At 46.9% G+C, this 26,600-nt stretch overlaps 2 protein-coding genes and 1 long non-coding RNA gene across 8 annotated transcripts in view; 1 reads left to right on the top strand and 2 right to left on the bottom strand.

The window, feature by feature from the left end:
• The window catches only part of DVL1 (dishevelled segment polarity protein 1), a 135,659-nt gene that overhangs the window by 89,976 nt on the left and 19,083 nt on the right, over positions 1-26,600 (top strand). For 3 of the 6 annotated variants that reach the window (XM_081870985.1, XM_081870987.1, XM_081870984.1), the window contains exon 15: positions 1,034-5,479. In XM_081870985.1, the coding sequence (XP_081727111.1) occupies positions 1,034-1,461 (428 nt within the window). In that variant the 3' untranslated portion in view covers positions 1,462-5,479. Of the gene's footprint in view, positions 1-1,033; positions 5,480-14,945; positions 15,108-26,600 lie in introns of those variants that run through there. The other 3 variants (XR_014158745.1, XR_014158746.1, XM_081870986.1) reach the window with 2 other exon arrangements.
• On the bottom strand, positions 1,928-9,048 carry LOC309347045. Its single transcript, XR_014158786.1, has 2 exons — positions 2,198-9,048; positions 1,928-2,142 (listed from the first exon to the last, which is right to left on the bottom strand). It is a non-coding gene; the product is annotated as an uncharacterized lncRNA (long non-coding RNA).
• LOC309346765 (taste receptor type 1 member 3-like) lies at positions 11,270-26,077 on the bottom strand. Its single transcript, XM_081870912.1, has 7 exons — positions 24,100-26,077; positions 21,259-21,455; positions 19,474-19,777; positions 16,585-17,355; positions 14,924-15,139; positions 13,203-13,323; positions 11,270-12,202 (listed from the first exon to the last, which is right to left on the bottom strand). Exons 2-7 carry the CDS (start codon positions 21,447-21,449, stop codon positions 11,274-11,276), a joined length of 2,532 nt encoding a protein of 843 aa, XP_081727038.1. The 5' UTR covers positions 21,450-21,455; positions 24,100-26,077; the 3' UTR covers positions 11,270-11,273.

Below are 26,600 nucleotides of genomic sequence, written 5' to 3'. Positions count from 1 at the left end.
TGAGTGCCAACAGGACTGTAGCTAAGATGAGGCCGCTCAGCAACAAGAGGGAGGTATTGGTACATGCAGAGGTATCCCAAGGATTGCAGAAGTACCAAAGACCAAACCAGCCACCCCACACATCAAAAGCAAACAAACAACTTACGGGGGCAAACCCTCCAAGAGACTTGCGTGGCCTTGAAGACTGAGCATGCTCTGCAGTCATGCAACATAGAGTGTCCGTTGGAGAAATGTGGAAGGCCACGCTTAGAGGGAGCGGCCGGCTGGAACCTTGAACCCAAGCAGGGCTTTTAGGAGGGAGAATACAGTGCAGCATTTGGTTACAGGTCCCCACTTGCAGATACTTGGGATTTCAGGACATTTCAAAATAAACATTTGTGTGAATCTTTCTGCAGGGTTGCTTTTTGTTATTACAATGGTACCTCGGGCTACATACGCTTCAGGTTACATACGCTTCAGGTTACAGACTCCGCTAACCCAGAAATAGTGCTTCAGGTTAAGAACTTTGCTTCAGGATGAGAACAGAAATCGTGCTCCGGCGGCGCGGTGGCAGCAGGAGGCCCCATTAGCTAAAGTGGTGCTTCAGGGTAAGAACAGTTTCAGGTTAAGTACGGACCTCCGGAATGAATTAAGTACTTAACCCGAGGTACCACTGTATTATGAAACAGAATACACCCTTTGCTGTTGCTTTTTTGTTTTTTTACTCCAGCGCGTTCCCCCCAAAATTATCACTTCTCCTCCTTTTTGAAAATGTTGCTGTGTTGCTTCTACGAGGCTTTCAGTGTGGTTTCTGGACATCCATGCATGACAAAAAGTTACACCCACTTCTGCCCCAGCAGTTGTGCTCACCCGTGTCCTGTAGCCATCCATTGCATGCGAACATCGTGCTGGACCATATGTATCTTTGCTGCTCCATCCATTATTTCTTCGCTGCTGATCGGCAGGCGCCGGTCGGAAGCATGGGCGACGTGCCACTTGCGTTTCTTTCCCCTTCACTGACCCCCTTCCCTTTCCCTTCCCTCCTTCCCCCCAGGAAGTAAAAGCAGCGGCTCTAACCGAAGCAACAGCGAGAAAAGCCGGAGGACCCTGGCCCGGGATAAGGACCGCAAGTCAGCCGGCAGTGGCAGCGAATCGGATCCTACTGCCCGGAGCGGGGTAGCAGGGAGCGTCCTGCGGCGTGAGCGGCCGGCCAGCCAGCTCAGCCAGCTCAGCCACCACAGCCGCGCCTCTGCTTCCCCCAGCGAGAGGAGCCCTCACAGCCGCCATTCGCACGGGCCTCCGGGCGTTCCTCCGCTCTGCAGCCTCCCCAAGCTGGGCCCCAAAGTCTATGGGACAAGTGGGCCCCCTGGGGGTCCCCCCGTGCGGGAACTCGCCTCCGTCCCCCCCGAGCTGACCGGCAGCCGCCAGTCGTTCCAGAAGGCCATGGGCAACCCTTGCGAATTCTTCGTTGACATTATGTGAACAAGAAGTGCCTTCAAAAGACTTGTGCGGAGGGTTTGTTTTCTTGGGGTTCCTTTTTTAAGTTTGCAAATTGACGCTGGAAAAGAAATAGGGGTGGAGACAGAGAGATTGGGGGGGGGGAGAAACTATTTGGACTGTCCTTTGCATGTCACGCCTTCCTGACTCTTGATGTTTGCAAGCAAACGAGGAACAGAAATCCTGGAAACTTAGATATCTGCAAATCAGTGGAATCTTTTTCTTTTTCTTTTAATTCTCCTTCTGCTTCCCCTACCCTGACCAATGTGATTGATTGGTGTTCTCTTCACATACCCTAATGAGCTTTGGTATCTGTGGCATCCTCTCCCCAGTGCAATTATACTGTATTCTCAATCAAGAAATAGCATTTTATATAGTGTTTTTAAAAAGCAACAACACACAATTCTCCAGTCATGCATATTTGCACCTTCTTTTGTTTTTTGTTTTTAAAAAATGTTCTGGTTACTTTATTTCCATCTGGGGGTGGGGGGGACCTTTCTTCTTTTGCTATGAAAAGGACAGTGCTAGCCAGTAGCCATAAAATCTAAGGTGTGTCTGCAAGTGGTGCATTATGGGAGTCCTGTATCCAATCATAAGTGAAGATCTGGCTCTGTGCCAAGGTTTTGCTTCCTTTCTTCATTTTACTATTCAGGCCTTGTTTGCACGCTACATGGTGCCTGGATCTACACCATGTGATTGCCCTAAAAAGGGGGGAAATAACTCACTTGGTAGAGAGTTGGGCACTTTGTGCTTCTCCCTCCATGCACTTCTTCAGGTTTGAATTGTGCACTGGACTTCTCCGAACCATGAAACTACGAAGTGTCTGCCAGTTACCACAAGCAGCTGGGCCAAGAGGTCTCCTGTCCACCTTGGGCTAGTCCTTCTCCTGCCTCCATTGTTTGCTCACACTCTCTGTTTCTTGTTTCTCTTTGCTAAAGGGAACAAGGAGATCCATCTCTCAGCTCTGTTCTCTTTCTCTGTGACATCAGCTGCTAGCATTTGCTTTCCCACTGCACTGAAGGCAAAAGCAGCTGATGCCAGAGAAAAGGGATTCAGTGTCCAGCTTGCTTTCTGTATAAGAAAGCAGGAATAAATTCAACTTGGCCTTTCATTACACCCAGTGGCTTTTCATCTAAGCGTTTGCAAACAGCAAAATCTGACTCTGGTTACATACCCAATTTAAAACAACGACAGCACTGTTAAAAATAAATGTGACAGTGACTGTCACATACCATTAGAAGCTGATACACACAAGAGTCACGTGGGGCTGACAGACATTTCCGTTACCACCTGCTTCCAAATTTGTATGCAGGGTAGAGGGGGAAATTAGCTACCTGTTCAGTAACTTTAAGCATCAAAATGCACCAGTGCATCAGAGACAATTACATACTTGTGATTTGATAAGAATATAGAATGACCCCAGGACCACCTTGAAGGATTCGTAAGGTTGGAGAGGCATCCCTCAGGAATACTGCAGTGATGGGATACATACCCTGTTTAGAGATGGCATTGGACTCAAGTGGTCCCAGTCCTTCGATGGGAAGCTTGAAATGCCAATCAAATGTAGCTGTTTGTGTTCTGACCAGTGCCAAGCAAAGTACGGACTTACGGCTTGAGCAATTCCCCATATCTGTGTCATAGACCTGCCACCCAAATGAGAATGGGAAGCAGGGGTTGTGTGTCACTTGATATACTTTCCTTCACTCTGTGGTTGACCTTGGTCAGGGACAGAGAATCAGCAGCCCTCCAGATATTGTTGGACTACAACTCCCATCATCCCTGATGTTGGCCATGCTGGATGGGGACTGATGGGAATCAGACTCTGAAGAACTCCGGTGGGACACAGGTTCTGCAGCCTTGCCCTAGATAATGGTGGATCCTTTTTGAAATTTAGGATTGCAAAGTGGGTTGCTTAGCACTTCTTCATGATCTCTTTCAAAAACCTGTACAATGTATGTGGATGTTTGAGGTTACTACTGTCTTGCAATAGATGGGGGTAGTGAAAATCACTGAGTGAATGAACTTGAATAAGCTGGCTTTCCCTTAGGAGGGAAACCACTTAAACTTTGCCCAACCATGTTACTGTTTGGACAGTTTCACATCTCCCTGGTGCTGTTTTCACTTCTCGTTCTGGAGCAGGGATGGGTGAAATCTGTGGTCTTCCAGATGTTGCTGGACTCCAGCTCTCACCAGCCCCAGCCAGCATGGTCAGAGATGGCAGATGTGGTTCAGCAACATCTGGAGGGCTACACTTCCCCCATTCTTGTCCTGGAGTGACAACCAGCTGCCGTTCTTGTTCTGCATCTCTGCTGGGCTATTGTTGTAGCACTTCATATAAATGATGGGCATTAACATCCAAGATTGCCACCAAAGAAGATCAAAAGTAGACATAAAATTTTAAGTGTGGTGAGAGTGGTTTTGAAAACCTGTGGGTTTTTTTTTTCTGACATGAAAGCATACATACATACATACATTTTCCTGCATCTATGAACAAAGGCCACAAAACCACCAAGAACAAACCAGTTCTAGAAACATTGGAGAAAAGTGTGGTCGGTGCCTATTGGTTAGTACCCACTAGTGACACCATGATCACACAAACACACCTCAACTTTGTTAAAATATTCCTGACTCTCTTTTGGAGAGGTGAGGAAAGTGAAAGGTGGACAAGTATTGAACGTTATGTGAGTGCTGCTTAAAAAATAAATTGCAGAGCCAAAATGCCCACCTGATTCTTCAGTAAGATGGACAAGGTATAGTGTTGATATAGTATTTGATTGGCATGGAGTGTCCATGTTCTAGGCAAATGAGAAAGGTGAGATGCAACCCTCAGGTTTACAAGTTGTTGCATTCTCTGTCACATGTATTTTATCTGTTTTCGCCCTATTTGTTTCTTCCGGGCGATTTGAGATTTGAGCACTTAACTGACCATTGGTTTTATAAGCTGTGTTGATAGCACTGAGCCAGCAATACTTCCCATTGTGTGTACTGTGTGCAAGCTGGCCTGTCTCTTTATAGCTTGCTCATCAGGAGGAAAGGTGGGTGGGAGACCAGCCTTCTCATTCCACATCCGTCCATCCCCCTCCCCAAATACTGATGTGGACTGCTGGCTGTCTTCTGTGAGGTCCCCTCCCTTTTCATTTTTAAATGAGTGTTTCCCTGTACTTTGAGCTACAGCATCCACAGTCTGGCCTGGCGCAAATGCTGGCGGATCGCTGGGCTTCAGAAATGAGAATGTTTTGCACACAGCAGCAAGCTTTTCGAAGTGTCAGAAATGTTGGTCTTTACCATTATTATTTTTTTAAAGTCCTTTGCAGTCCTTGGACTGGTTGTAAGAAAGAGAGATAGGCAGGTGGACTGAAGGCAGACTGAAGTTGGTGGGGCAGTGCCCCATATGTCTTCATGAACTAGCTTCTACTGTGCATGAGGGTGAATGAACCCAGTACTGCCCTCCTCCCGGGTTTGGCTTGGTCATTTTGTGTTCCCTCTCTGGGAAATGTAGCTCTACAGTAGGGAATGGGAGGGTCTCCTAACAATACCCCCCCCTTAAAAACTACAGCTCCCAGAATTCTGTGGGGGAAGCTATGCCTGTCTACAGTGGTATCACAGTGCTTTGAATGTATGGTGTGGATGTGTTCTCTCCTGTACCCACCACCCACCCTCACTTCCGCATCACTTAAGGGTTTTGCTGACCTCCAGTCCACATGCTTATGTTTTCAAGCTCGGCTTCTCAGCGATGAGAGCGAGAACCTCTTAAAAATGCTTTTTAAAAAGCTGAGCGAGAATGCAGAATTCTATGATCTACAAAACATGGCGCACTTTCTTGGCAGTTGAGTGCAATGAATATACATGGCTGTGCTTATCAATTGACAGGAAAAGGTGCAATTGCTACTATAACAAACTTCTGCAGCAGAATAAAATTGCTGGCACTGAAATTTCCAAACTGGGCTGGAGCCGTTTGGATGGCTACTTGTGTGGCGAGAAATAAATTAACTAAAATAATTAAGCGTGTTAAAGTTTCTTGGCGTCATATGAGCAAATGTACATTGTCAAAGAGTTCCTGTAGCAGCCCGCAGGAATCGCCGGAGGAGGAGGGTGCTCACTGGCTCTGTGTGAGTTGCCGCTTTTGGCTTCCTTCCCATCAGCCTCCACTGGTCTTGGGGCATTGATCCATACACCTAATTGACAGAGGCAATTGCCCAAACCCAGTGGAGGCTGATGAGAAAGAAGTAAACTAAGACTACTGACTCATCCAGAGATACAATGGGGAGCCTCGGAAGGCAAATAACTTGTGCATTGGAAGTGGCTTCTTGATCCACACACCTAATGGAGAAATGCCATTGCAGAGCTCACTTGCCTTTTGACTGAGGATGCCTGTTGCATCTCTGGATGAGAAAGATCTCGGCTTTCCTCCTTCCAAATAGCCTCCATTGGGAGCATGTCATTTTGGTGCATCTCCGCATACAGCGTCTAGCTCCCAAAAAGGAGAGGCAGCAGAACTGGCCTGCTGTCATGGGAGGTTGCCTCGTATGTATCTGCATAAGCTGCTGTTCTGGGCTTTTCTTTTGAATTAGGAGGAACACCCACATCACAGATAGAATTGTAGAGTTGGAAGGGGACCCCAAATGCAGAGGCACTTAAAAACAAAGCTTTGGGCAATGGTGAGAGTGACTGCAGCTTTCTGCCAGCTTGTATTAAAAATAATAATAATCATACACGGAAGCATCACAGTTATCAGAAATTTGGACAAGGCACTTCTCCTTTGGAGTCATGTGGAATAGCCTCTATATGTTTCGGTTTCCTCTCTGTCCATTTTGTTCGTGTAAGTTAAAAATGTCAAGCCAGTCAAAATGACAGAGTGTTAGCAGGTCTGTGCTTTTGGATGTGGTGGCAACAGCATGCTTTGTGAGAAAGGCTTTGACATTATAGTGACAATCGTGAGAACGGTTCTGCTTTTTTGCAATCACCTGTTTACTCTTCCCATCTCTCTCTCTCTCTCTCTTTTGCACAAATGCATGCTCATCTTTCAACTGTTTGGAGTTGCAGTGATAGCAATCTCTCCCCCCCCCCACCAATAAAAATAATAATCTTGGGAATTGTGCTTTTGCAGGGCATCCATGGGTTGTCTCGAGTGCCAGCCTTCCTCAGAGTAGACCCATTGAACTTAATGGGCATGATGAACTTAGGTCTATCAATCTCAGTAGGTCCACTCTGATGGATACACCAGCCCATGTCAGTTTCCTGCCACCGCTCCACATCTTTGGTTTACGGTGGCAGGGAATAATCTCAGAATAATATAAAGCTGCCTATCTCCAGCTCAGGCCATTGCTATATCGAGCCCAGCGGCGTCTGCTCTGACTGGCAGCAGCTCTCCAGGATTTCCCGGCACAGCAACAGTAAGGAACTGGACACCCTGCAAAGCACTTTCCCTGCCACTGTGGTTATTCCTCAACAGCTGGTTTCTGGGGAAGGTTAGCAGCTTAGTGGCAGAGCTTCTGCTTTGCATGAAGATTGCAGGCTCAGTTCGCAGATTGCCGGCTCAATCCACCAGCTAAGGCTAGGAGAGTTCTTCTGCCTGGGGAGCTGTTGCCAGTCAGTGTAGTAGATGGTGCTAAGCTGGATAAAGCAGCTTCCTGTGTTCTACCAAGTCAGAACAAGTAGATGCACTGCCTGTTCTGACTGGCAACAGCAATTCTCACCAGGGTCTGTGGTCTTTTCCGTTGAGCACTTGACCATTTTTAACTGGAGACGCCAAGGATTGAAACTTGGACCGTCTGCGTGCAAAGCTTGAACACCGAACTGTGGTGCCCCCTAGCAGAGATGCTGTCATCAGATGCGGTGAACTTGCCAAGGGCTCCTTCCCAGGCAGCTCAGCTTCCTTGCAGACATCCCAAAAGAGATGTTAAGAGTCACAAATCAGTTTACTCTGAGGGTGCAAATCTCGGAGAAGAGGAGTGCAAAGACCAGCTGTTTCTTCTTGTGGATATATAGTTAAATGGGGTTACATCCAGTCAAGGTTTACTGAAGAGTAGACCCATTGAAATTGATGGAACTATGTTGCGTCTTGTGCATTAAGTATAGGGGTAGGGTCTTCTCTTGAGTAAAACAAACATTGGCTACAACTTTATATCTCCAGTACTTACGGCAAAACTCACATGAGCAAGCGTTTAGAATAGCACAACTATTTGCTTCGTGAATCGTAAGATCTGCAACACCCCCGTGGATAGATACAGGCATAGACACACATAGATAATACAATGATACCACCTATGTAGCAGGGGGTAGCCTTGCAACAGTTGTGTGGACCTGTTAGGAATTCTTAGAAGCTTCCAAATTCCAAAATAGCTGTTAGGTTGATGGCAGGTGTAACATAGGTAGCTGCCTTAAGTTGGCCCAACCCATTTTTAAGGGGGTACATTGGTCTTCAACCTTGAAAATGGTTCACCCATGTTTAAAATGGTTCACTTGCTGTGTCCCTGTGGTTCTGTGCTCTTTCTACACTCTTTTAGAGTGATCCACCCCTGATTGTTTAATCTGACTGTAATTGGACAAACATGCCCCACTGTCTTGTCATTGACCTTAGGCCAGTCTTGCTTTAGTTCCTGTTCTTTTTTCGGGCAGATCCACACCATCTGTTTAAAGCACATGGCTTCCCCCAGTCATCCCTGGGAAGTGTCGGTTCCCTCCCAACAGAGCTACCATTCCTTAACAGATTGAGGTTCCTGGGATTCTTTGGAGAAGAGTCACGTGCTTTTAAATGCACACCCCTTCAGCTCCCTCGGGGTCCCTTCCAACTCTACAATTCTATGATTCTGTGCCAGGGATTCTTTAGCTGTTATTCTTGCGTTGTAGGATCTATGAACTTTGAATGGTGTGGATCTGCTGTTAATCCACTAGGTGGACTTACCCCTTGGCTTTTTAAAAATTTCGTTTATCTGGATTGTAGTGAGTAACTTCAAAAGAATGATTTAATTCTAATCAGTGATTAGAAAGATGTGTAAAGAATTTATGTACAGTAGAGGAAAACAATTTAAAATAAATGATTTTAAGTAATGACTGGAGGTGGGGAGAATCTTTACTCCCTATCACTCTCAAACGTTAACTGTCCTAGAACTGGTTCAGTTCCCAAGGTCAACCTTTGGGCAGTGTGAACCGTACTGTTTCCCCATTTTACATGTCTATTTCATAATTGAATTCTTTCTTTTTTGTAGATATTGTATTAAAATTCAAGTGTCTGTATAGTTAATATATAGCAGCTTATGTGTAAATGCTATTTTAAACACTAAAAAAAGCTTTTAATTTTTACGTGACAAATGCACTTTCCTGTCTTTCCTTTATTTGTGGTGATACTTTATTTTGAGAGGTGTGTGTGTTGTGTACTGTATATTTCATATTCTGCAAGCACCATAACTTATTCCTGGGTGGCAGTCCAATCTTGCTTTGTCCTGATGCAGTTATGAGTTTTCTTCATAGCCCAAGGTTTCTTCTTCTTCTAGTAATCAGGGGATTGGTGGCTGGTGCCCATTGGAACTGGTAGGGCAGTAGTCAGGGAGACAAACAGTAGGTGGTGCCAGAGCCAACACATTCTAGTTTTGTCCTCATCCTCCTACTCCCTGCTGAGTTCTAGGAGGAAAACACTAAGCTTAAAAAGGAGGAAGCTGACAGGCTTCAACAGGTTGTCAGGTGGGGGCTGGCTTAGGGCTGGCTTAAATTGGTGAAGCAGTGGCCCATTTGCCCCAAATGGATTAGGGAATCAGAGGGCATATTAGGCTATGTGCGTGACACACCTCTGATTGTGTCTCTTGCAGAAGCACCTTTAAAGTTACACATGTAAGTGTGTGAAGTCCCAACACCTTCACCTGCGTTGTCATCCAAACCTGTCCCAAAGGCTTGGGTCAAGTTAAGAGCATTGCACACCTTTTTAAACCACCCAAAGCCTATAGGCAAGAGACAGGAAATGTTCGATTACATCCAAATAGATCACCATGCATTTATTTGTGTGCCGCTTTCCTTCGGAACTGTGCCCAAAGTAGTTCACAGCATACCAAATGAAGAATTAAGTACAACAGTTTGAATCAGTATGTACAAATTTGTATGAAGTAATGCAAATAAACAAACCTAGTTTAACAGCTTAAAACTGAACAAGAGAAAGGGTAATGCCTAACACAGAATAGATAATGCATCCAAGAAGATAACGGAGTTGAAGAATATCCAGCTCTTAGGGCTCTTCCTGGGTTGTTGTTGTTTAGTCATCTAGTCGTGTCTGCCTCTTCGTGACCCCATGGACCAGAGCACGCCAGGCACTCCTGTCTTCCACTGCCTCCTGCAGTTTGGTCAAACTCACGTTTGTAGCTTCGAGAACACTGTCCAACCATCTCGTCCTCTGTCGTCCCCTTCTCCTTGTGCCCTCCATCTTTCCCAACATCAGGGTCTTTTCCAAGGAGTCTTCTCTTCTCATGAAGAGAGTCTTCTCATGAGGTGTCCAAAGTATTGGAGCCTCAGCTTCACGATCCTTCCTTCCAGTGAGCACTTGGGCCTGATTTCCTTAAGAATGGATAGGTTTGACTTAATAAAAATATTATTAAAAAAAAAAGAATGGATAGGTTTGATCTTCTTGCAGTCCATGGGACTCTCAAGAGTCTCCTCCAGCACCATAATTCAAAAGCATCGATTCTTCGGTGATCAGCCTTCTTTATGGTCCAGCTCTCACTTCCATACATCACTACTGGGAAAACCATAGCTTTAACTATACGGACCTTTGTTGGCAAGATGATGTCTCTGCTTCCTGGGTTACAACCCAGCAACAATCCTCTCTGGCTCTGCTCCGCACCCTTCTCAGGAACAAATTCGCGAACCGTGGTTATATCTTTTACTGGCGTGGATAGAGAGGGGTGTGTGCGCGCACACACATGGAGAAGCCACTGACTTTTGCATGTAACTACAGAGAATATAACTCTATGAAGGTAAGTCACCTGTTCACCTACCCATTTTTGCCTCAGGCTCCGTCCATCACTGCCGGAAGTTTGCCCACAAGGGGATATGGCCCTAAGGCAAGCTCCTTGTTTAGAGTGTTTGTGCTTGCCCCCCACTCTGGCAATGCCGATGGTAGACTGTGCTGTTTCCCCTCTCCTTCGTTTCTGCAGCCTGCTAATGGCTGCTAATAGATGCAGTGAGAACCTCCTTGAAACTCCATAGCCAAAGAACCACTTCACGTCCTTGCTGAGCCAGAGTTCTGTGTCAAATGTGCCTATGAGTCTGTGGCTTAAGGTTCTCCAGATGTTGTTGGGACTGCTGATTCCATCAGCTGCAACCAGCCTGACCAAGGGAATTAGGGAGAATGGGAGCTGTAATCTAACAACACCTGGGGGACATCAGGGTAGGGACATCTGCTCTAATTCCTACAGTAGGAATGGTGAACTTGTGGTTCTCCAGAGGTTGGATGCTGGCCCCAGCCACCATGGTAAATAATCAGGGGTAGGGTGAAGATAGTGGAGTCCAGCACTATCTAGAGCAGTGTTTCTCAAATTTGGGTCTTCAGCTGTTGTTGAACTACAACTCCCATCATCTCTAGCTAGCAGGACCAGTGGTCAGAGATGATGGGAGTTGCAGTCCCAGCAACAGCTGGAGACTTATGGTGCCCTCCAGTGTTTATCAAGTTTGAGAAATACTAGAGGGCACATAAGAATGTGAGAAGAGTCTTCTGGATCAGGCCAGTGGTCCATCTCGTCCAGCATCCTGATCTCACAGTGGCTGACTGGATGCCCCAGTGGGGAGCTGGCAGTCTTCTCCCCCTCCCTATGTTACTTGGTTTCTGGAGCATCTGGCTTGCTGTCTGCCGGAGGGTTCTGGGGCAGGCAGCGGAAGTGGGCGTCCGTGTTCATGTGGGGCGCGAAGAGCAGGATGTAACACACTGGGTAGTAGTAGGAGCCGAAGATGGCAAAGATGCTGGCCAGGCCAGCAAAGACCTGGAACAGAGAGACAAACTTCCCTTGGGAGGTGGCGTAGGTGGGCACGAAGAGTGTCCAGATGATGAGGATGAGGATCATTGCAAAGCTAATGGACTTGGCGGCCTTGCCATCCCTCTGGTCCGAGTTGTTCCCCATGAAGGTGCAGAGGCAGCAGACGGCAGCCAGACCAAAGTCATGGGCTAGGAGCGAGCTGTAGCCCGGGAAGGAGCTGTCCCGGCATTGCACCAGGATGGTCTTCTCCAGCTCAGTGCTCTCCTCCAAGGAAGGAGGGTTCCAGAAATACCACACGAGGCAAAGGAGGCCCTGGATGGCTATGTTGAGGAGAATGCAGAGGCCCATCAGGTGCTTCCTCAGCTTAGGCCTCTTCAAGGTCCAGCCGAGCCCTGAGCTTTGGAGTGTCTTGCCAAGCAGTGTGGCCAAGCTGATGGTAAAGCTGAAGAAGAAGAGGGGCTGCCGGAGCTTGCAGACCATCGAGGTGGGCTTGATGACGAATAAGTAGAAGCTGCTGCAGAAGCAGGTTGAGGAGAGGACAATGGAGAGTGTGGGGAAGCCACCGACAAAGCGCATGGCCGGGGTGCCGCGGTGCTTGGCCAAAATGCCAGTGACAACAGCCATTTGGGCCATGGCCAAGACAGTCAAGGCCACCATGTTGATGGGGAGGGTGTCGGTCACCTCCAGGTATTCAAACGCTCTGTCGTAGCATGTGGTGCTCTGCGGAGGAGACCATTTCTCTCTAGGGCATGGGGTGCATTCATGGGGATCTGGATGAAAAGAATAGTTGATTAGGCAGGAAAAAGAGGAGGCTGAGTAGAACTATGTTGGATGCAACCCAGTTTGTTTGGCTGAAAAGTTGCCCTGTCCCTGGTTAGTCTGATCCTTTTTTAAGGCCAGCACTTATTTTTTAAAAGAAAACAGTCTTCAGGTGACAGTCATTGTGTGTAGGAGAAGAAGGAATACCTCTTCTACGATGGTGCCAAAAGAGGCATCCCGTCATGTTTGTGTGTGAGAGAGAGATTAAAATATGCCTCTTCTAAGACAAAGCCTCTCATTCACTACCAAAAGGGACGCGGGTGGCGCTGTGGTCTAAAGGACTGAGCCTCTTGGGCTTGCCGATCAGAAGGTCAGCGGTTAAAATCTGTGCAACGGGGTGAGCGCCTGTTGCTCTGTCCCAGCTTCTGCCAACCTAGCAGTTCGAAAGCACACCAGTGCAAGTAAATAAATAGGTACCACTGTGGTGGGAAAGTAAACAGCGTTTCTGTGTGCTCTGGCTTCTGTCATGGTGCTCTGTTGCGCCAAAAGTGGTTTAGTCATGATTGCTACAAGACACAGAAAGCTGTCTGTGGACAAACGCCAGCTCACTCGGCCTGAAAGCGAGATGAGCGCTGCAACCTCTTAGTCGCCTTTGACTGGACTTAACTATCCAGGGATTCTTTACCTTTTCACCTTACCTTACATGCACCACCTGAGACAAAGTTTACTCCCTCATTCTTTCTATTGTTCATTATCATGCAAACATAGTTAATTGGCTAAAAATGCATCTGATCATTCTTACTTAAAATGTAAGAACGGAACACAGGGTGGGGAACATGAACAGGAGCTAAAAATATTTATAAGGCAAAAAGAAGAAAGACATGTTGGTTCAAAACTTCACTGCCAATGTAGAGTTGTTGAATCCATAATGCCTAATAAAGGTTTGATAAAGTAAAGTAAGTTGTTGAATGAGGAGGCACCCTTGGCACATCTGGAAAAACTCCAGCTCACCATTTTTGTTCTGGAAGTAATTTGCAGGACAGTCTTCACACAGAAAGCAGCAATTGTGTTCTCCTCTCAGCCATCTCTTCTGCCCTGGTTTGCACTCCTGTGTACATCTTGATATGGGGGGCTTTAGGAAATGAAAGAAACAAACAAAAGGTATTCACCGACTCCAGTGGACTGTGCTGTCCCCACCACCACTTTGGAAACCCTGTCAAAACAAGCTAGCCCCCCCCTTTCCTCTACATATGGGGTTGCCAACGCTTTTAGGCCCCATAATACACTTGGACAAGGTCCGTATAGTTAAAGCCATGGTTTTCCCAGTAGTGATGTATGGAAGTGAGAGCTGGACCATAAAGAAGGCTGATCGTCGAAGAATTGATGCTTTTGAATTATGGTGCTGGAGGAGACTCTTGAGAGTCCCATGGACTGCAAGAAGATCAAACGTATCCATTCTTAAGGAAATCAGCCCTGAGTGCTCACTGGAAGGACAGATCGTGAAGCTGAGGCTCCAATACTTTGGCCACCTCATGAGAAGAGAAGACTCCCTGGAAAAGACCCTGATGTTGGGAAAGATTGAGGGCACAAGAAGAAGGGGACGACAGAGGGCAAGGTGGTTTGACAGTGTTCTCGAAGCTACAAACATGAGTCTGACCAAACTGCGGGAGGCAGTGGAAAACAGGAGTGCCTGGTGTGCTCTGGTCCATGGGGTCACGAAGAGTCGGACACGACTAAACGACTAAACAACAACAATACACTTGGACCTTTTTTTTTAAGGAAATGCCATGGATGCCATCCACTCTGATCTCTTCTTTCTCTGCTTCCCTGGATCATTCCTGCACCCAGCTACCACACAAGTGACAGAAAGAAAGAAAGCACACTCCATTTATCCCAAGGTATATCTAGGAGAATGAATCTAAGCATTGAAGCATACATAAAGGTGATAGAGGAGGTGGGAAGGATTGCCACTCTTCCAACTTCCTCCAGCTCTATGTCCTTTTCAAGGGACAAAATGGTAGCCACCCTCAGCACCTCTACAGGGAGCAGTGAGTGAGGGCCTCAAAGGTGCCAGAGGAAGACCAAAGGGGTGTCATTGTGCCCAGGAGCACTATGTTGGCAACCCCTCCTCCCGCTGTCCGCCTGCCCCCACAAGCCAGTAGATGAGGAAGCAAATAGGTAGTGACAAGATGGAGGAGCCCCACTGCAAGTTGCAGCAAGGAGCAGAAGTTGGATCCAGCAGACAGCAACCCTTTGAGAGCTCTGGGGCCTCGACAGCTTCCTGAATATGCTAGCACCCAACACTGATACCATCCTGGGAAAGGGAAGCTTCTATTAGTGGATGGTCCAAACTGAGGACTGAATACTGGGCAATAAAAGTCAGCAGGCTGAGATGATCTATTTTCTTTCTTTCTTTTTTTTAAACCCCCCCCCCCTTATGTTTCTAGTCCTTACGCCTGAAAAATCTTGCTGGAAGAAAGCCAGCTGACTTGTGAGGAGCAGTAGGAAGAGAAGGATGTGGACCTTTAAGGATAAAGATGAGGGGCACTGGAGGAGGATGAGAAAATGTCTTTAGTAGGCCTAGAGAACCTAGTTCCGTTTAAACAGAGTTTGGACTTAATAGGGACTGAATATGAAAACTGCCACCACCATTTGCAGAAAGGAGGATTTGTTTTGTTTTCACTTAGAAGCCAAGAGGTATGTAAGTAGTGAATAAACAACTTAGCACGAACCTTCCCTTCCTTTGTGTTCCAGCGGATCTTTGATTTGCTGATGTTGAGCTGAGGCTGCAGGGGATGGTAGCTACCAAAACTGACAAACTCATGGTTTCCATGTGTGGTCGCATCCCAGTAAATCAGATCGTAACCGGTTGGAGGATTTCCCGACTTGCTGAAATGAACCAGATGAGAATTGATGGTGAAGTTGACCCGAGCTACTTCTTCCAGGAGCTGCAAAACAAGGAGAAGTACCCGAAGAACTGTAGTTATTTAAAACCCCAAGTGAGGGGGGTGTCAGCAGAGGGTTGGAGGCACATCGAAGCCTCTAGTATTTTTTTTATTAAAAGCATAAGCTCCTCTATACTGCCTCCTCACCTCTGATGCAACACATGATTTAAGGATGCTTTCCATGGGCATCTGGTTAGTGTGAGAACAGGATGTCAGATGAGATGCGCTTTCAGCCTGATCCAGCGAGGCTGTTCTTGCACTCTTGTGCTCCAAATACAAAAGATTTGCAAAGCCAAACTAGGCAAGTGTGTGGGCAATCTCCCTTTGGTGAGGATGCTGGTATTACCACCCTCGGATGGGCAAGGATGCGCTTAGGGGCCCTCGATTGACCAGATAACTGGTGGTATAAAAACTAACAAATTTAAGTGCATTTTAAAAAAAACATATAACGCTGCTGTTGCTGCTGTAAGGGATGGAAGGTCAGGGGGAATGATGGGACAGGTTTATAAAGCTGGCTGTACCCCCGTCCCACCAATGGGCAGGTGTGCTTACATGAGAACAGGGAGTCTGATAGGATTTCTGAAATGACTGGAGTAAATGTAGCGCTTCCAAAGTTTGGAGGATTGAAACCCTTACAGTGGCTGCTGTCTGTCAGGCTTCAGGGAATCCAATCCTTCCCACAGTATCAGCCAAGAAGCAGATAAGCAATAAGAGTCCTTACCAAGTATTTTATTCAATAGACTCAGAAAGAGAGATAATGGTGTTGCTTCAAATCAAGTCCCACCCCCTCCATCTCTCCTATTATACGTCATCTCTGCGCCGGCTGATCTGTGCTTTCTGCCTCTGAGCTCTCTGCTCTACTACTCTCAATACTCACCAGGTCCTGGGAGACGGGGGGGGGGGGTCAGGAATGCTTTCGAAAGACACTGAGTCTGTCAGCTGTCTCTCCTCTGGTGCTGCTTCCTCCTCCTAGCCCTCTCCCAATACTTCCCATCTTCTCCCCTCTGCAGCCTCTGAACTATGACCTTCTGCAAACGGCTGTTGTAAATCTATACTGCCCTCCTCTTCTCGGGAAGGTTCAGGAGGAACTTAGTGTTTATGCCTAAGTGGAATGTGTCCTTGAACTCGTGCTTGTCTGGCTGGTGGGTGGACAGGGGTTTGTGGACATATGTAAAAACTAGCCTACTGTACAAAGGTAACATTTTAGTTAGTTGCCCCACCCACTTTTTGCTCATGGCTCCACCTTCCATTGCCATGTGACCCTGAGGTGGTTGCCCAGAAAAGAACACAAGTCTCAAGCTAAAAAATAAATTAAAAAATTGTTCCTCAGCCTTGGTTTCAATAACTCAGGTAGGAGAAGAGAGAGCGTAGAGTCCTTTCACAATGACCAAAGCCAATAAAACTCACAGCCCTTGCAGGTAACCCTGTACTGCTTCCTCCTCACTCACCTGCCATGGGTAGACCTCTCTGCTCATATTGCACCACTTGCTTGTGGCATTGCACTGAAGCAGCTGGTGGAGAGCATGGGCGATGACGTAGACCGCTTTGTAGGTGTTGAATGTGCTGTAGAACCTAGCGGGACCGGTGTCTGTGGAGAAGTCGGCAAGAGTCAGAGAGCTGCAATCAGAGCACTGCTCATCCCCCTCACTGGTGTCAGAGCTGTTCTGGTCCCTGCCAGGATCTGCCACGACATTCCTCACATATTCTCTGAACCCAGGCATCTCCCCGCTTTTTATCGCCACCCCGATGATGGTTCCTATTCTCGCCAGGTTTGGAATATGAGCAACGATGGGCGAGGTTGCCCAGCACTCGCTGGCAATCCACACTTTGCCAGTGATGCCCCTGCTCAGAACCACCCTCAGCAGAGCCTCCGCGCTGCTCGGTTGCGCGAAGATCACCGTGGCGTTGATGTTGGACCTCTGGAGCTGGTCGGCGATTTTGGACAGCTCCTCTTTCCTCTTGCTTTCCTCCGGGTCGCTCGGGAGGATGGCTTCATAGGCCACACACATATCCTTGGAGAGAGCCAGCTGGACAAAGATCTGCAAGGCCCGGCGGCCATATTCATCGTCAGTCACCAAAGTGGCCACCCAGTTCCAGTTGAACTTGCTCAGGAGCTGAACCATGGCGTCGACTTGGATTCGGTCGCTGGGGACGGTCCGGAAGAACGATGGATAAAGTTGCCTGTCACTTAGCTTATCGCTGGAACTGGCGTAGCTGATCTGGGGAGACATGGAAGATAGAGAGGATATGGAAGATTCACGGCAGATTCACATGGTGCATGGTTAAACTATGGAACTCACTCCCCCAGGAGGCAATGATGGCCACCAACTTTAAGAGGAGCAGGTAAATTCATGGAGGAAGATAAAGGCTATCAATGGTTCCTAGCCCTGGTGGCTATGCTCTGCCTCCATGGTTCGAGGCAGTAATGCTTCTGAATATGCACTGCTGGAAACCACAGGATGGGAGAGGGCTCTTGTCATTGGGTCTTGCTGGTGGGCTTCCCACAGGCATCTGGTTGGCTACTGTGAGAACAGAATTCTGGGCCAGATGAGCCACTAGCCCATTCTAGCAGGCTGTTATTATCTTCTTAGATGGAGAAAATTGGTTTATTCAAACAACCGTTGAATTGACACAATGCAATCAAGCAAGCAACAGTGATTTGGGTGTCGGGGCATCTATGGCTAGAACGCAGCTAAGTTATAGTCAGAGTTAGCTCACTGAAATTTGTAAACCTAAGTTAGTCCTGTCTCCCTTATTTTAAAGAGGTCTGTTCTGAGTAGGACTAGCATTGGACACAAGGCATAGGCGCATAATGAGCAGACATACTTAATGCCTATAACATACATAGAATCACAGAAATGCATCGTTGGAATGGTCATTTAGTCCAGTCTCTGCAATACAGGATAATTAAATGATTAAAACAGCTATATAAATGCAGTTCATATTAAGCAGTGGCAAATTACAGTGGTACCTCGGGTTAAGTGTAATCTTCGATACCTCCCTCTCCATGGAGGCGCAGATTGCAGCTATAACAAAGGCGGCATTTTTTCATCTCCGCCAAGCTAAGCAGTTGGCTCCTTACCTCTCTCGCCCTGACCTAGCCACTGTGATCCACGCGACGGTCACCTCCAGACTGGATTATTGTAACTCGCTCTACGTGGGGCTGCCCTTGAGACTGACCCAGAAACTCCAGCGGGTGCAAAATGCCGCAGCGAGACTCCTTACGGGGTCTTCGCTTAGAGATCACATTCATCCGGTGCTATACCAGCTTCACTGGCTCCCGGTGGAGTACAGGATCAGGTTTAAGGTGCTGGTTTTAACCTTCAAAGCCCTATACGGCCTAGGGCCCTCGTACCTACGGGACCGCCTCTCCTGGTATGCCCCACAGAGGAACTTACGATCTTCAAATAAAAACACCTTGAAGGTCCCAAGCCACAGAGAGGTTAGGCTGGCCTCAACTAGAGCCAGGGCTTTTTCGGCTGCGGCTCCAACCTGGTGGAACGCTCTGTCACAAGAGACAAGGGCCCTGCAGGACTTGACATCTTTCCGCAGGGCCTGCAAGACAGAGCTGTTCCACCTGGCCTTTGGTCAGGGCGCAGCCTGACTCCCTCCTTTGGCAATCTTTACAAAACTTTAGTTTACGCTTGCCATCAATTTTGATTTTAATTCATTTTTATAATGTTTTATAATGTTGTACTGTTTTAGAGTTGTTAGCCGCGCTGAGCCCGGCTTCGGCTGGGGAGGGCGGGATATAAATAAAATTTATTATTATTATTATTATTATTATTATTATTATTAAGAACTTAATTTGTTCTGGAGGTCTGTTCTTAACCTGAAACTGTTCTTAACCTGAAGCGCCACTTTAGCTAATGGGGTCTCCTGCTGCCGCTGCACCGCCGCTGCACAATTTCTGTTCTCATCCTGAAGCAAAGTTCTTAACCCGAGGTAATATTTCTGGGTTAGCGGAGTCTGTAACCTGAAGCGTATGTAACCTGAAGCGTATGTAACCCGAGGTACCACTGTATATATGAATTATTTCAGTCCCTCATAACCATATCCAAAAGTCTGCGAGAAAAGGTGCACTTTCATTTGTTTCCTAAGATAAAACCATGGTGTGGTTAGATGCACCTTAACCCTCCCTGGGACCTTACTGTGAAGGTCAGGTAATTTATCATAATCATAATTCTTGATTCTGCTGGTCGACCACCCAGATAGATCTCAACCTTCTGCCTCAATGTAGCGCCCTGGATCCTGCTCAAAACACACCAGTGGAGACTCATCCTTGAAGGGAGGAAGAGGTTTTCATAAGAGCCAGTGCAATGCACTTCCCATCTTACCTCTGGGATCAAAAGAAACTTCAAGAAGCGAGCCACCAGCATGCTCAGCTCCGAGTTGCCGGGGCCGATGACGGCAACAACTCGAGGCTTATAGTTGGTATAATCGCATTGCACCTCCACGCCATAGCGGTTGGGGTACTTGGAGAGGAAGGACATTGTGGGCTTGTTGGCCACGGCTGGGTTGTTGCAAGTGTTGTGGATTTCGTAGCCGAGCTTGACACCGGGGAGCAGAGAAGTCGAGTTGTTGATTTCGTCGATGGCAAAGCGCATGCTCAGGTGGCGCTTGTAGTCAGTAATGTCGAAGCTTAGGGAGGCGGTTAAAAAAAAGGTAATCATTTCAAGGATGGTGAATGGCAAAGGTTCCTTTGCTGGACTTCAAGTCAAGAATTGGGGGTGATGTCAAAGGGGCTTAATTTGTTGGGAGTCTGGGTGCAACTCAGTTTAGCAGATAGGAGTTTAGACACCTTAGATTGCATCCTGTTTACAACTTCCTCCTCTTACACTTCTCTCTCAGACCTCAAGGTCATTTTGGATCTATCCTCTGAGAACAAAGGAGCATGCATGACTGCCTTTGTCTTCTCTAGATTAGTTAGCTTAGAACTAGAAACCTCTCTATTCAAGTTATGCACTTCCTATAATAAGCAGCTTTGTTATTTTCTTACTCTATAAATATCTCCTATGTGTGTGATTGCTACAGATGAAATCTGATCTCTAATCAGACTCAGAAGCCACACTCAACACTCTGCATACTCCTAATTTTACTGAGGTGGAACAACCTTTCCCAACCATATCATTTCGTTGAAGCACCTTGGAATGACAAAAACGAATAGAAGGTTGAGTCAGAGATGAGATGGGTTGGAATAAATTAATCACACAGGCCTGACTGGAGTTGCAGCCCAACAATATCTTCATCCCTGTTCTAATGGATTCTCCAATTAGCAGCCTCAGTTAGCTATCCTTTCCAGTCTGGACATGACAAGCTTTTTGCATGCTTGACTCAGAGGTTCTATCATGTGTCTTATGCTGTGTCAGGACATTGCCTTGCTTAAGCTGGAATAAAATGAGACCTTACTGTCAGAAAATGATGTCAGCATCCCCCCTCCCAGCATAAACTGGGACCAGGGAACCTCTGAGATCACCTCCACAAGACAATGCCTCAGCCAGAAAATCAGAAGAATTGGGAGTCTCGCTATGTCCCCAATTAGGCTCACCCCACACAATTCTTGCTAGTTTGGTATGGAGTCTAAACTTAAGCTTCTTCTGCTTAGCACAGCTCTCAATTTGTCACATGAGGCAGCCTGGTCAGAGTCCTACTTGGGAGGAGGGACTAGGGCTATAAAAGTCATAACTGAGGGGGGCAAGGAAAGAAGCAGACAGGTGGAATGCTTAAACCCCAGTTGGATGCCTGGAAGTTGCTGGTGCAACAACTTCCGTAGGCTCGTTCCTAGCCTAGGTGCCCTCTGGACAGCTCCTCTTCCGTTCAGCACCAACTGATGCTGGACAGCTCCCTTGCCTTGTTCGGAAGCCCAGAAAGAGATACTCATAACTCATACTCATGCTGTGGGGGGGATTTCGGGGGTGGTGGTGGTCTGGTTTTCCCAGCCTAGGTATTATTGTGGGGAGGTGTCAAGAAATTGGGGAAATTGATATTGAAATATTTCCTTTTACAATGATGAATGAAATGTTGAAGAAAGTGCTTTTCCATAACTTCAGATGCCTGGAAATTTTACATCTCTAGTCTTGGTGGACTGTGCATTTTGCTGAGGTTCTTTTGGTCCTACTCACCTGGAACACTTGGGAGTCTTCAGCTCCACATCCTGGCTTAGGTACTGTACTTTGGAGTGAAAGGCAAACATCCCACCAAGGACAAAGTCCCCCGGAGCACTAAACTGGGTCAACAGGGACTTGGCCTTTGCTTCATTCAGTTGTATGGAAAGGATGGGAACCAGGAGCCCAAGCAGTGCACTGAGAGCCATTTTAGCCTGTGATGGAGGAAATGGAAGGTAGATCTCTGTTTTATGCCTAGTGTTTACATGCTGTTTGTCATGTGCGATTCACAACAACCATGCAAGGCAGTAGGGTAAAGGTAAAGGGACCCCTGACCATTAGGTCCAGTCGTGGCCAACTCTGGGGTTGTGGCGCTCATCTCGCTTTATTGGCCAAGGGAGCTGGCATACAGCTTCCGGGTCATGTGGCCAGCATGACTAAGCCGCTTCTGGCGAACCAGAGCAGCGCACGGAAACGCCGTTTACCTTCCCGCCGGAGCGGTACCTATTTATCTACTTGCACTTTGACGTGCTGTCAAACTGCTAGGTTGGCAGGAGCAGGGACTGAGCAACGGGAGCTCACCCCGTCGCGGGGATTCGAACCGCTGACTTTCTGATCAGCAAGTCCTAGGCTCTGTGGTTTAACCCACAGCACCACCTGCGCCCCTCATGCAAGGCAGTACTTCTTCCCATATTGCAGATGGGAGGCTGAAGGCTGGAAGGTCTTGTCTGAAGGCCACCTGGTAGAGAAGCAGGGTACAAACCAGCAGCTTTGTGATGTGTCGCCTTATCCTGCTGGGCGTGAATGAATTTTTGTGTGCACCTGAACCCTGTGGAAAGCAGGCTTGAACTCCCTGTCCATCAGGTGGCACATGGGCAGTTCATTCCGGCTTGGTCACTCTCTCCCTTTACCCTCACAGGCCAACCTTGATAGGTGGATGGGACTACCCACTTCTCAGTCTTCTGATATCATGGTGGCATCAGATGATTGACAGGTGATCCAGCCCACCTGCCCATGCCATGCTGGGCTGCAGGATGTGGAGAGGTAATAATAACTAATAATAATAATAATAATAATAATAATAATAATAATAATAATAATAATTTATTATTTAAATGCCACCCATCTGACTGGGTTGCACCAGCCACTCTGGGCAGCGTCCAACAAATTAAAACATTGAGCACAGTAAAACATCAAACTTTTAAAAAGGTAGTTGTTTATCTGGTGTTTCCTTCACTGCAAGAAGTAAAGTTACAGGGAACCAGGCAGAGGGCCGTCTCAGTAGTTCCTATCAGGTGCCAAGATAAAGAACTACACAACTTTTAGAAGACATCTGAAGGCAGCCCTGTATCAGGAAGTTTTTAATGTTTGACAGTTTTTTATGTTGTTATAGATGTTGGAAGCCGCCCAAATGGGCAATGTATAAATAATTAAATAATTACATCATCATCATCATTATTAATAATAATAATAATTTCCTTGACACCTGACGGGAGGGCATTCCACAGGGCGGGCAAAACTAGTGATAAGACTCCTGAGCTAAAAATCTGGCCCACAGCTTTATATCAGCTTCAATGCTTTTTACTCTGGCCTTTGAGGTGTATGTTTTTCAGATCCCCCCTTCCGTGATTGCAAGCTGTTTTAAACTGGTTTAATGTTCTATTTTAAATTTGTAGGACCTTTGGGTGAATGGTGGGTAACTATTGTTGTTATTCAGAACATTTTTGCCCTGCTAAGAGTGACTTATATATAGTCAATGAAAACAAGACCATCCCTGCCTGCAGACTTACAATCTAAAAAAAACCACACAGCACAAGGGGGGGGAGAGACATGGAAGGAAGAGGGGGAATCAAACTCGGGCCATTGTTCTTATAATGACCAGTCTGCACAGTTCAGGGGCTGGCGGTTCTTGTTGGAATGAGCTTTCTGCTTCCTGACTCTCTCACTGAGGCAGCTTGGTGGAATGGCTTGCCCCCAGGTGACTGTTGAGGGACAGGAGGCCTGATGGGACTGGCCTGTCACAGCAGAGACGATGGAGCGATTTAATACTAACAAACGTGATAAAGCAAACAAGCTTTCCTTGCAAAACAGGGTTAATGCACTTCGTATTAAGAAAATGTTTTGTTGTAGTTCTTTTCGTAGAACCATAGAATTGGAAAGGACCTTGGGGGTCACCCAGCGCAAACCCCCTGCAATGCAGGAATCTCAACTAGATCATACAAGACAGGTGGCCACCCAACCTCAGCTTACAAACCTCTGAGGAAGAGGAGTCCATCACGTCTCATGGGACTTCTGTTCCACTGTCAAACAGCTCATACTGTCAGAAAGTTCTTCCTGGTGTTTAGTCGGAATCTCCTTTCTTGTAACTCAAAGCCATTGATTTGGGTCCTCCAGAGGAGGAGAGAACAAGTGTGCTTCCATCGTCCACGTGACAGCCCTTTAGCTATTTGAAAGTGGCTATGGAGTCAGTTTGGACGCGGGTGGCGCTGTGGGTTAAACCACAGAGCCTAGGGCTTGCTGATCAGAAGGTTGGCGGTTTGAATCCCGGCGACGGGGTGAGCTCCTGTTGCTCGGTCCCTGCTCCTGCCAACCTAGCAGTCCGAAAGCACGTCAAAGTGCAAGTAGATACATAGGTACCGCTCCAGAGGGGAAGGTAAAAGGCGTTTCCGTGTGCTGCTCTGGTTTGCCAGAAGCGGCTTAGTCATGCTGGCCACATGACCCGGCAGCTGAAGCTCCCTCGGCCAATAAAGCGAGATGAGCGCTGCAACCCCAGAGTCGGCCACGACTGGACCTAACGGTCAGGGGTCCCTTTACCTTTCCCTATGGAGCCAGTTCATAAGAAAGGGGGAATAGACTTACCTTCCTTTATTTGCTCTGCTTCATATCCATACCTGTGGTTGCTCTCTCTATCAGCCCATGAAGCTGCATTCCGCCCTTCTGGCCATTTGTGTTTGATCCTGTTGGCCTGCTTGACTAGGATGGCGATCTTAGAGGCGATGCCCACTAGGCAAAGGCTTTAAAGCCTAGGAATATGTTGCATTTGAATAGTAGTCGGTGGAACGCAATGACAAATGGTACCTGGGTGACTCTGCCCTGTGAAAGGGCAGGTGGAGGCCATTAAATCAAATCATAAGCAAAATGAATCATTTGCATGATGTTCTGGAAGCAGTGGGTGGCCATCTGGCAGCCCATGGGCCAAATCCAGCTAGCGAAACAATATTGTCTGCCCTCGCCATGCAAACATGCAAGCACGAATGCTACAGTGCTGAACTGTTGGTATGTAACCTGTGGTCGGTTAATCCTGCACCTGTCCAGTCCCAGTAAGCTGTGCAGTGGCTGGGTGTTGGTGGGTAGGGACTTGGGAGGGGGAAGAGAAATTTGCTTTTGCGTTTTGATGCCCATCTACTTCATTCACACTTTTTGAAACGGTGCATGAGCTGAAACACAGCTGTCTGTCAAAATTAGCACTTCTCTGAATTTTGTTACACAGTTTTGCACTTCTCTGAATTTTGTTATAGTTTTCCAACGAAATAAATGTGTGCACATTATGTATGAAAAGTATGTTTAAAAATGCATATTTTATAAGCCAAAATAACATTAAAATGAATTGTATTGGGGGAAATAGCAGTAATGCATGGATTAGGCAGAGCACAAGCCCAAATGTGTATATCAGGACTCACTTCACGTAAGTTGCACTATGGCACAAGACTTGCCCCTCCAGATGGCCGTAATATGGCAGCATTGGGGAAGCATCGCAGAACAACTAATAAAGTGGAAAGATGTGTGGACAGTTCAGTATAAATTTACCACTAATGCACTGTTACTGCATCAGTGATATTTTTACTCTGGCCTCTTTGACACCTGAGAGTGTTTTAAGGACCCTCCCTATCCCCAAGTCCTGAAATCTGTTTTAACCATTTTCAATTCTGAGTTTTCAATAGTTGTAACCCACCCTGAGATCTGCTGGTAAGGACAGGTAATAAATATAATAATAAAATTATAACATCTGTATAAAACAAGCAAACCCCCCCAACCTCAGCCTGGAGGTAATAGGTTTGGTATTTTGTTCTTTTAAAGCTACCTTGTTAAAAGTTGATGTTTGCTTCTACTGTGGGGTGTTTTAGTTGGTCTTCAATGGTCTTAACACTCTGTAATTTGTCGTGTCATTTGTCATTTGCAGTGATATCACTGGTCACTTTTCCTGATCTTTTTTTTTTTTGCATATCCATTGAGGCTTTGAGTGTGAATTGGCTTTAACTTGGAAACAAAACTATTTGCATGTCAGGGGAGGGTGTCCTGAGGCTTTTCTCGCATCATTCCATCTCATTTTCACCATCCCGTCTCATTTTCATGTTCTTTGCAAGGAGATTCAACCAGTGCATTCAAATCTCTGTGAGAAAACAACCCCCTTGTGCTGCCTTTAAGCCGTAAACATATCTGGTTTCATCTGGTTTGTGGCAAATGTGGGCAACATAATGGGTAGGATGCCTAGGATTCTTCCTCCTCAAAATACATATTTTAAAATATAATTGCTGTTTTCCATATCTTCTTTCAACATTTCATCTCCCTTATTTTATTAAAATGTGTTTTAGTTACCATATATGTAATCCTGCCTATCCTCCAAGGCTCTCCCTGCCTTCCACTTTATTCTCACAGCAGCCCTGTGAGATAGGTTAGGCTTAGAGACAGCGACTAGCTGGCCGAATGAAGATTTGAACCCTGATCTCCCAGGTTCTGATCTGACACTCAAACTGCTACACCACTGACTCACTCAAAGCACCCAAGATAGTGTGTATAGAGTTATCCTGTTTTTTGTTTCCAGCAATCTTGCATGATAGGTTTGGCACAAGAGAGGGGGGCTGGCCCAAATGAACATCACTGGTGGTCAAGGCTTAGGGATTACAGCCCCCCCCCCAAAAGCAGCTAACACAAAAAGTCCTTACCACGTAATTTATTCAGTATTCACAGAGTGAGACAAAGGGATGTAGTCTCTATGCAATGATAGCGTTGCTCCAAGTAAAGTCCCTCTCCCATTTGCCTCCCTTAATCTACACCAGTCCTGCATCGGCTAATCTGAGCCTTTTGCCACTGAGCTCTCTGTTCTTCTACTCTCAATGCCCATCTGGTTGTGGGAGAAGGGGGGTCAGGAATGCTCTCCAAGGACACTGAGTCTGTCAGCTGTCTCTCCCCTGGTGCTTCTTCTTATTCTTCCTTCTGTTCCTCTTCCAATATTTCCCAGCTTCTGTCCTCTGAACTATGCCCTTCTGCAAACCACTGATCTAAATCTATACTGTCCTCCTCTTCTCAGGATGGGCCAGGAGAAGGTGGGGCAGTCCCCACCATTCCTCCTTAGTCCAGCC

This window comes from Podarcis erhardii (genome assembly GCF_964252035.2).
Source record: "Podarcis erhardii genome assembly, chromosome: 7".
Classification (NCBI taxonomy): domain Eukaryota; kingdom Metazoa; phylum Chordata; class Lepidosauria; order Squamata; family Lacertidae; genus Podarcis; species Podarcis erhardii.
The sequence above is the reverse complement of the archived record's forward strand: the minus strand, read 5'-3'. Positions and strand labels throughout refer to the sequence as shown.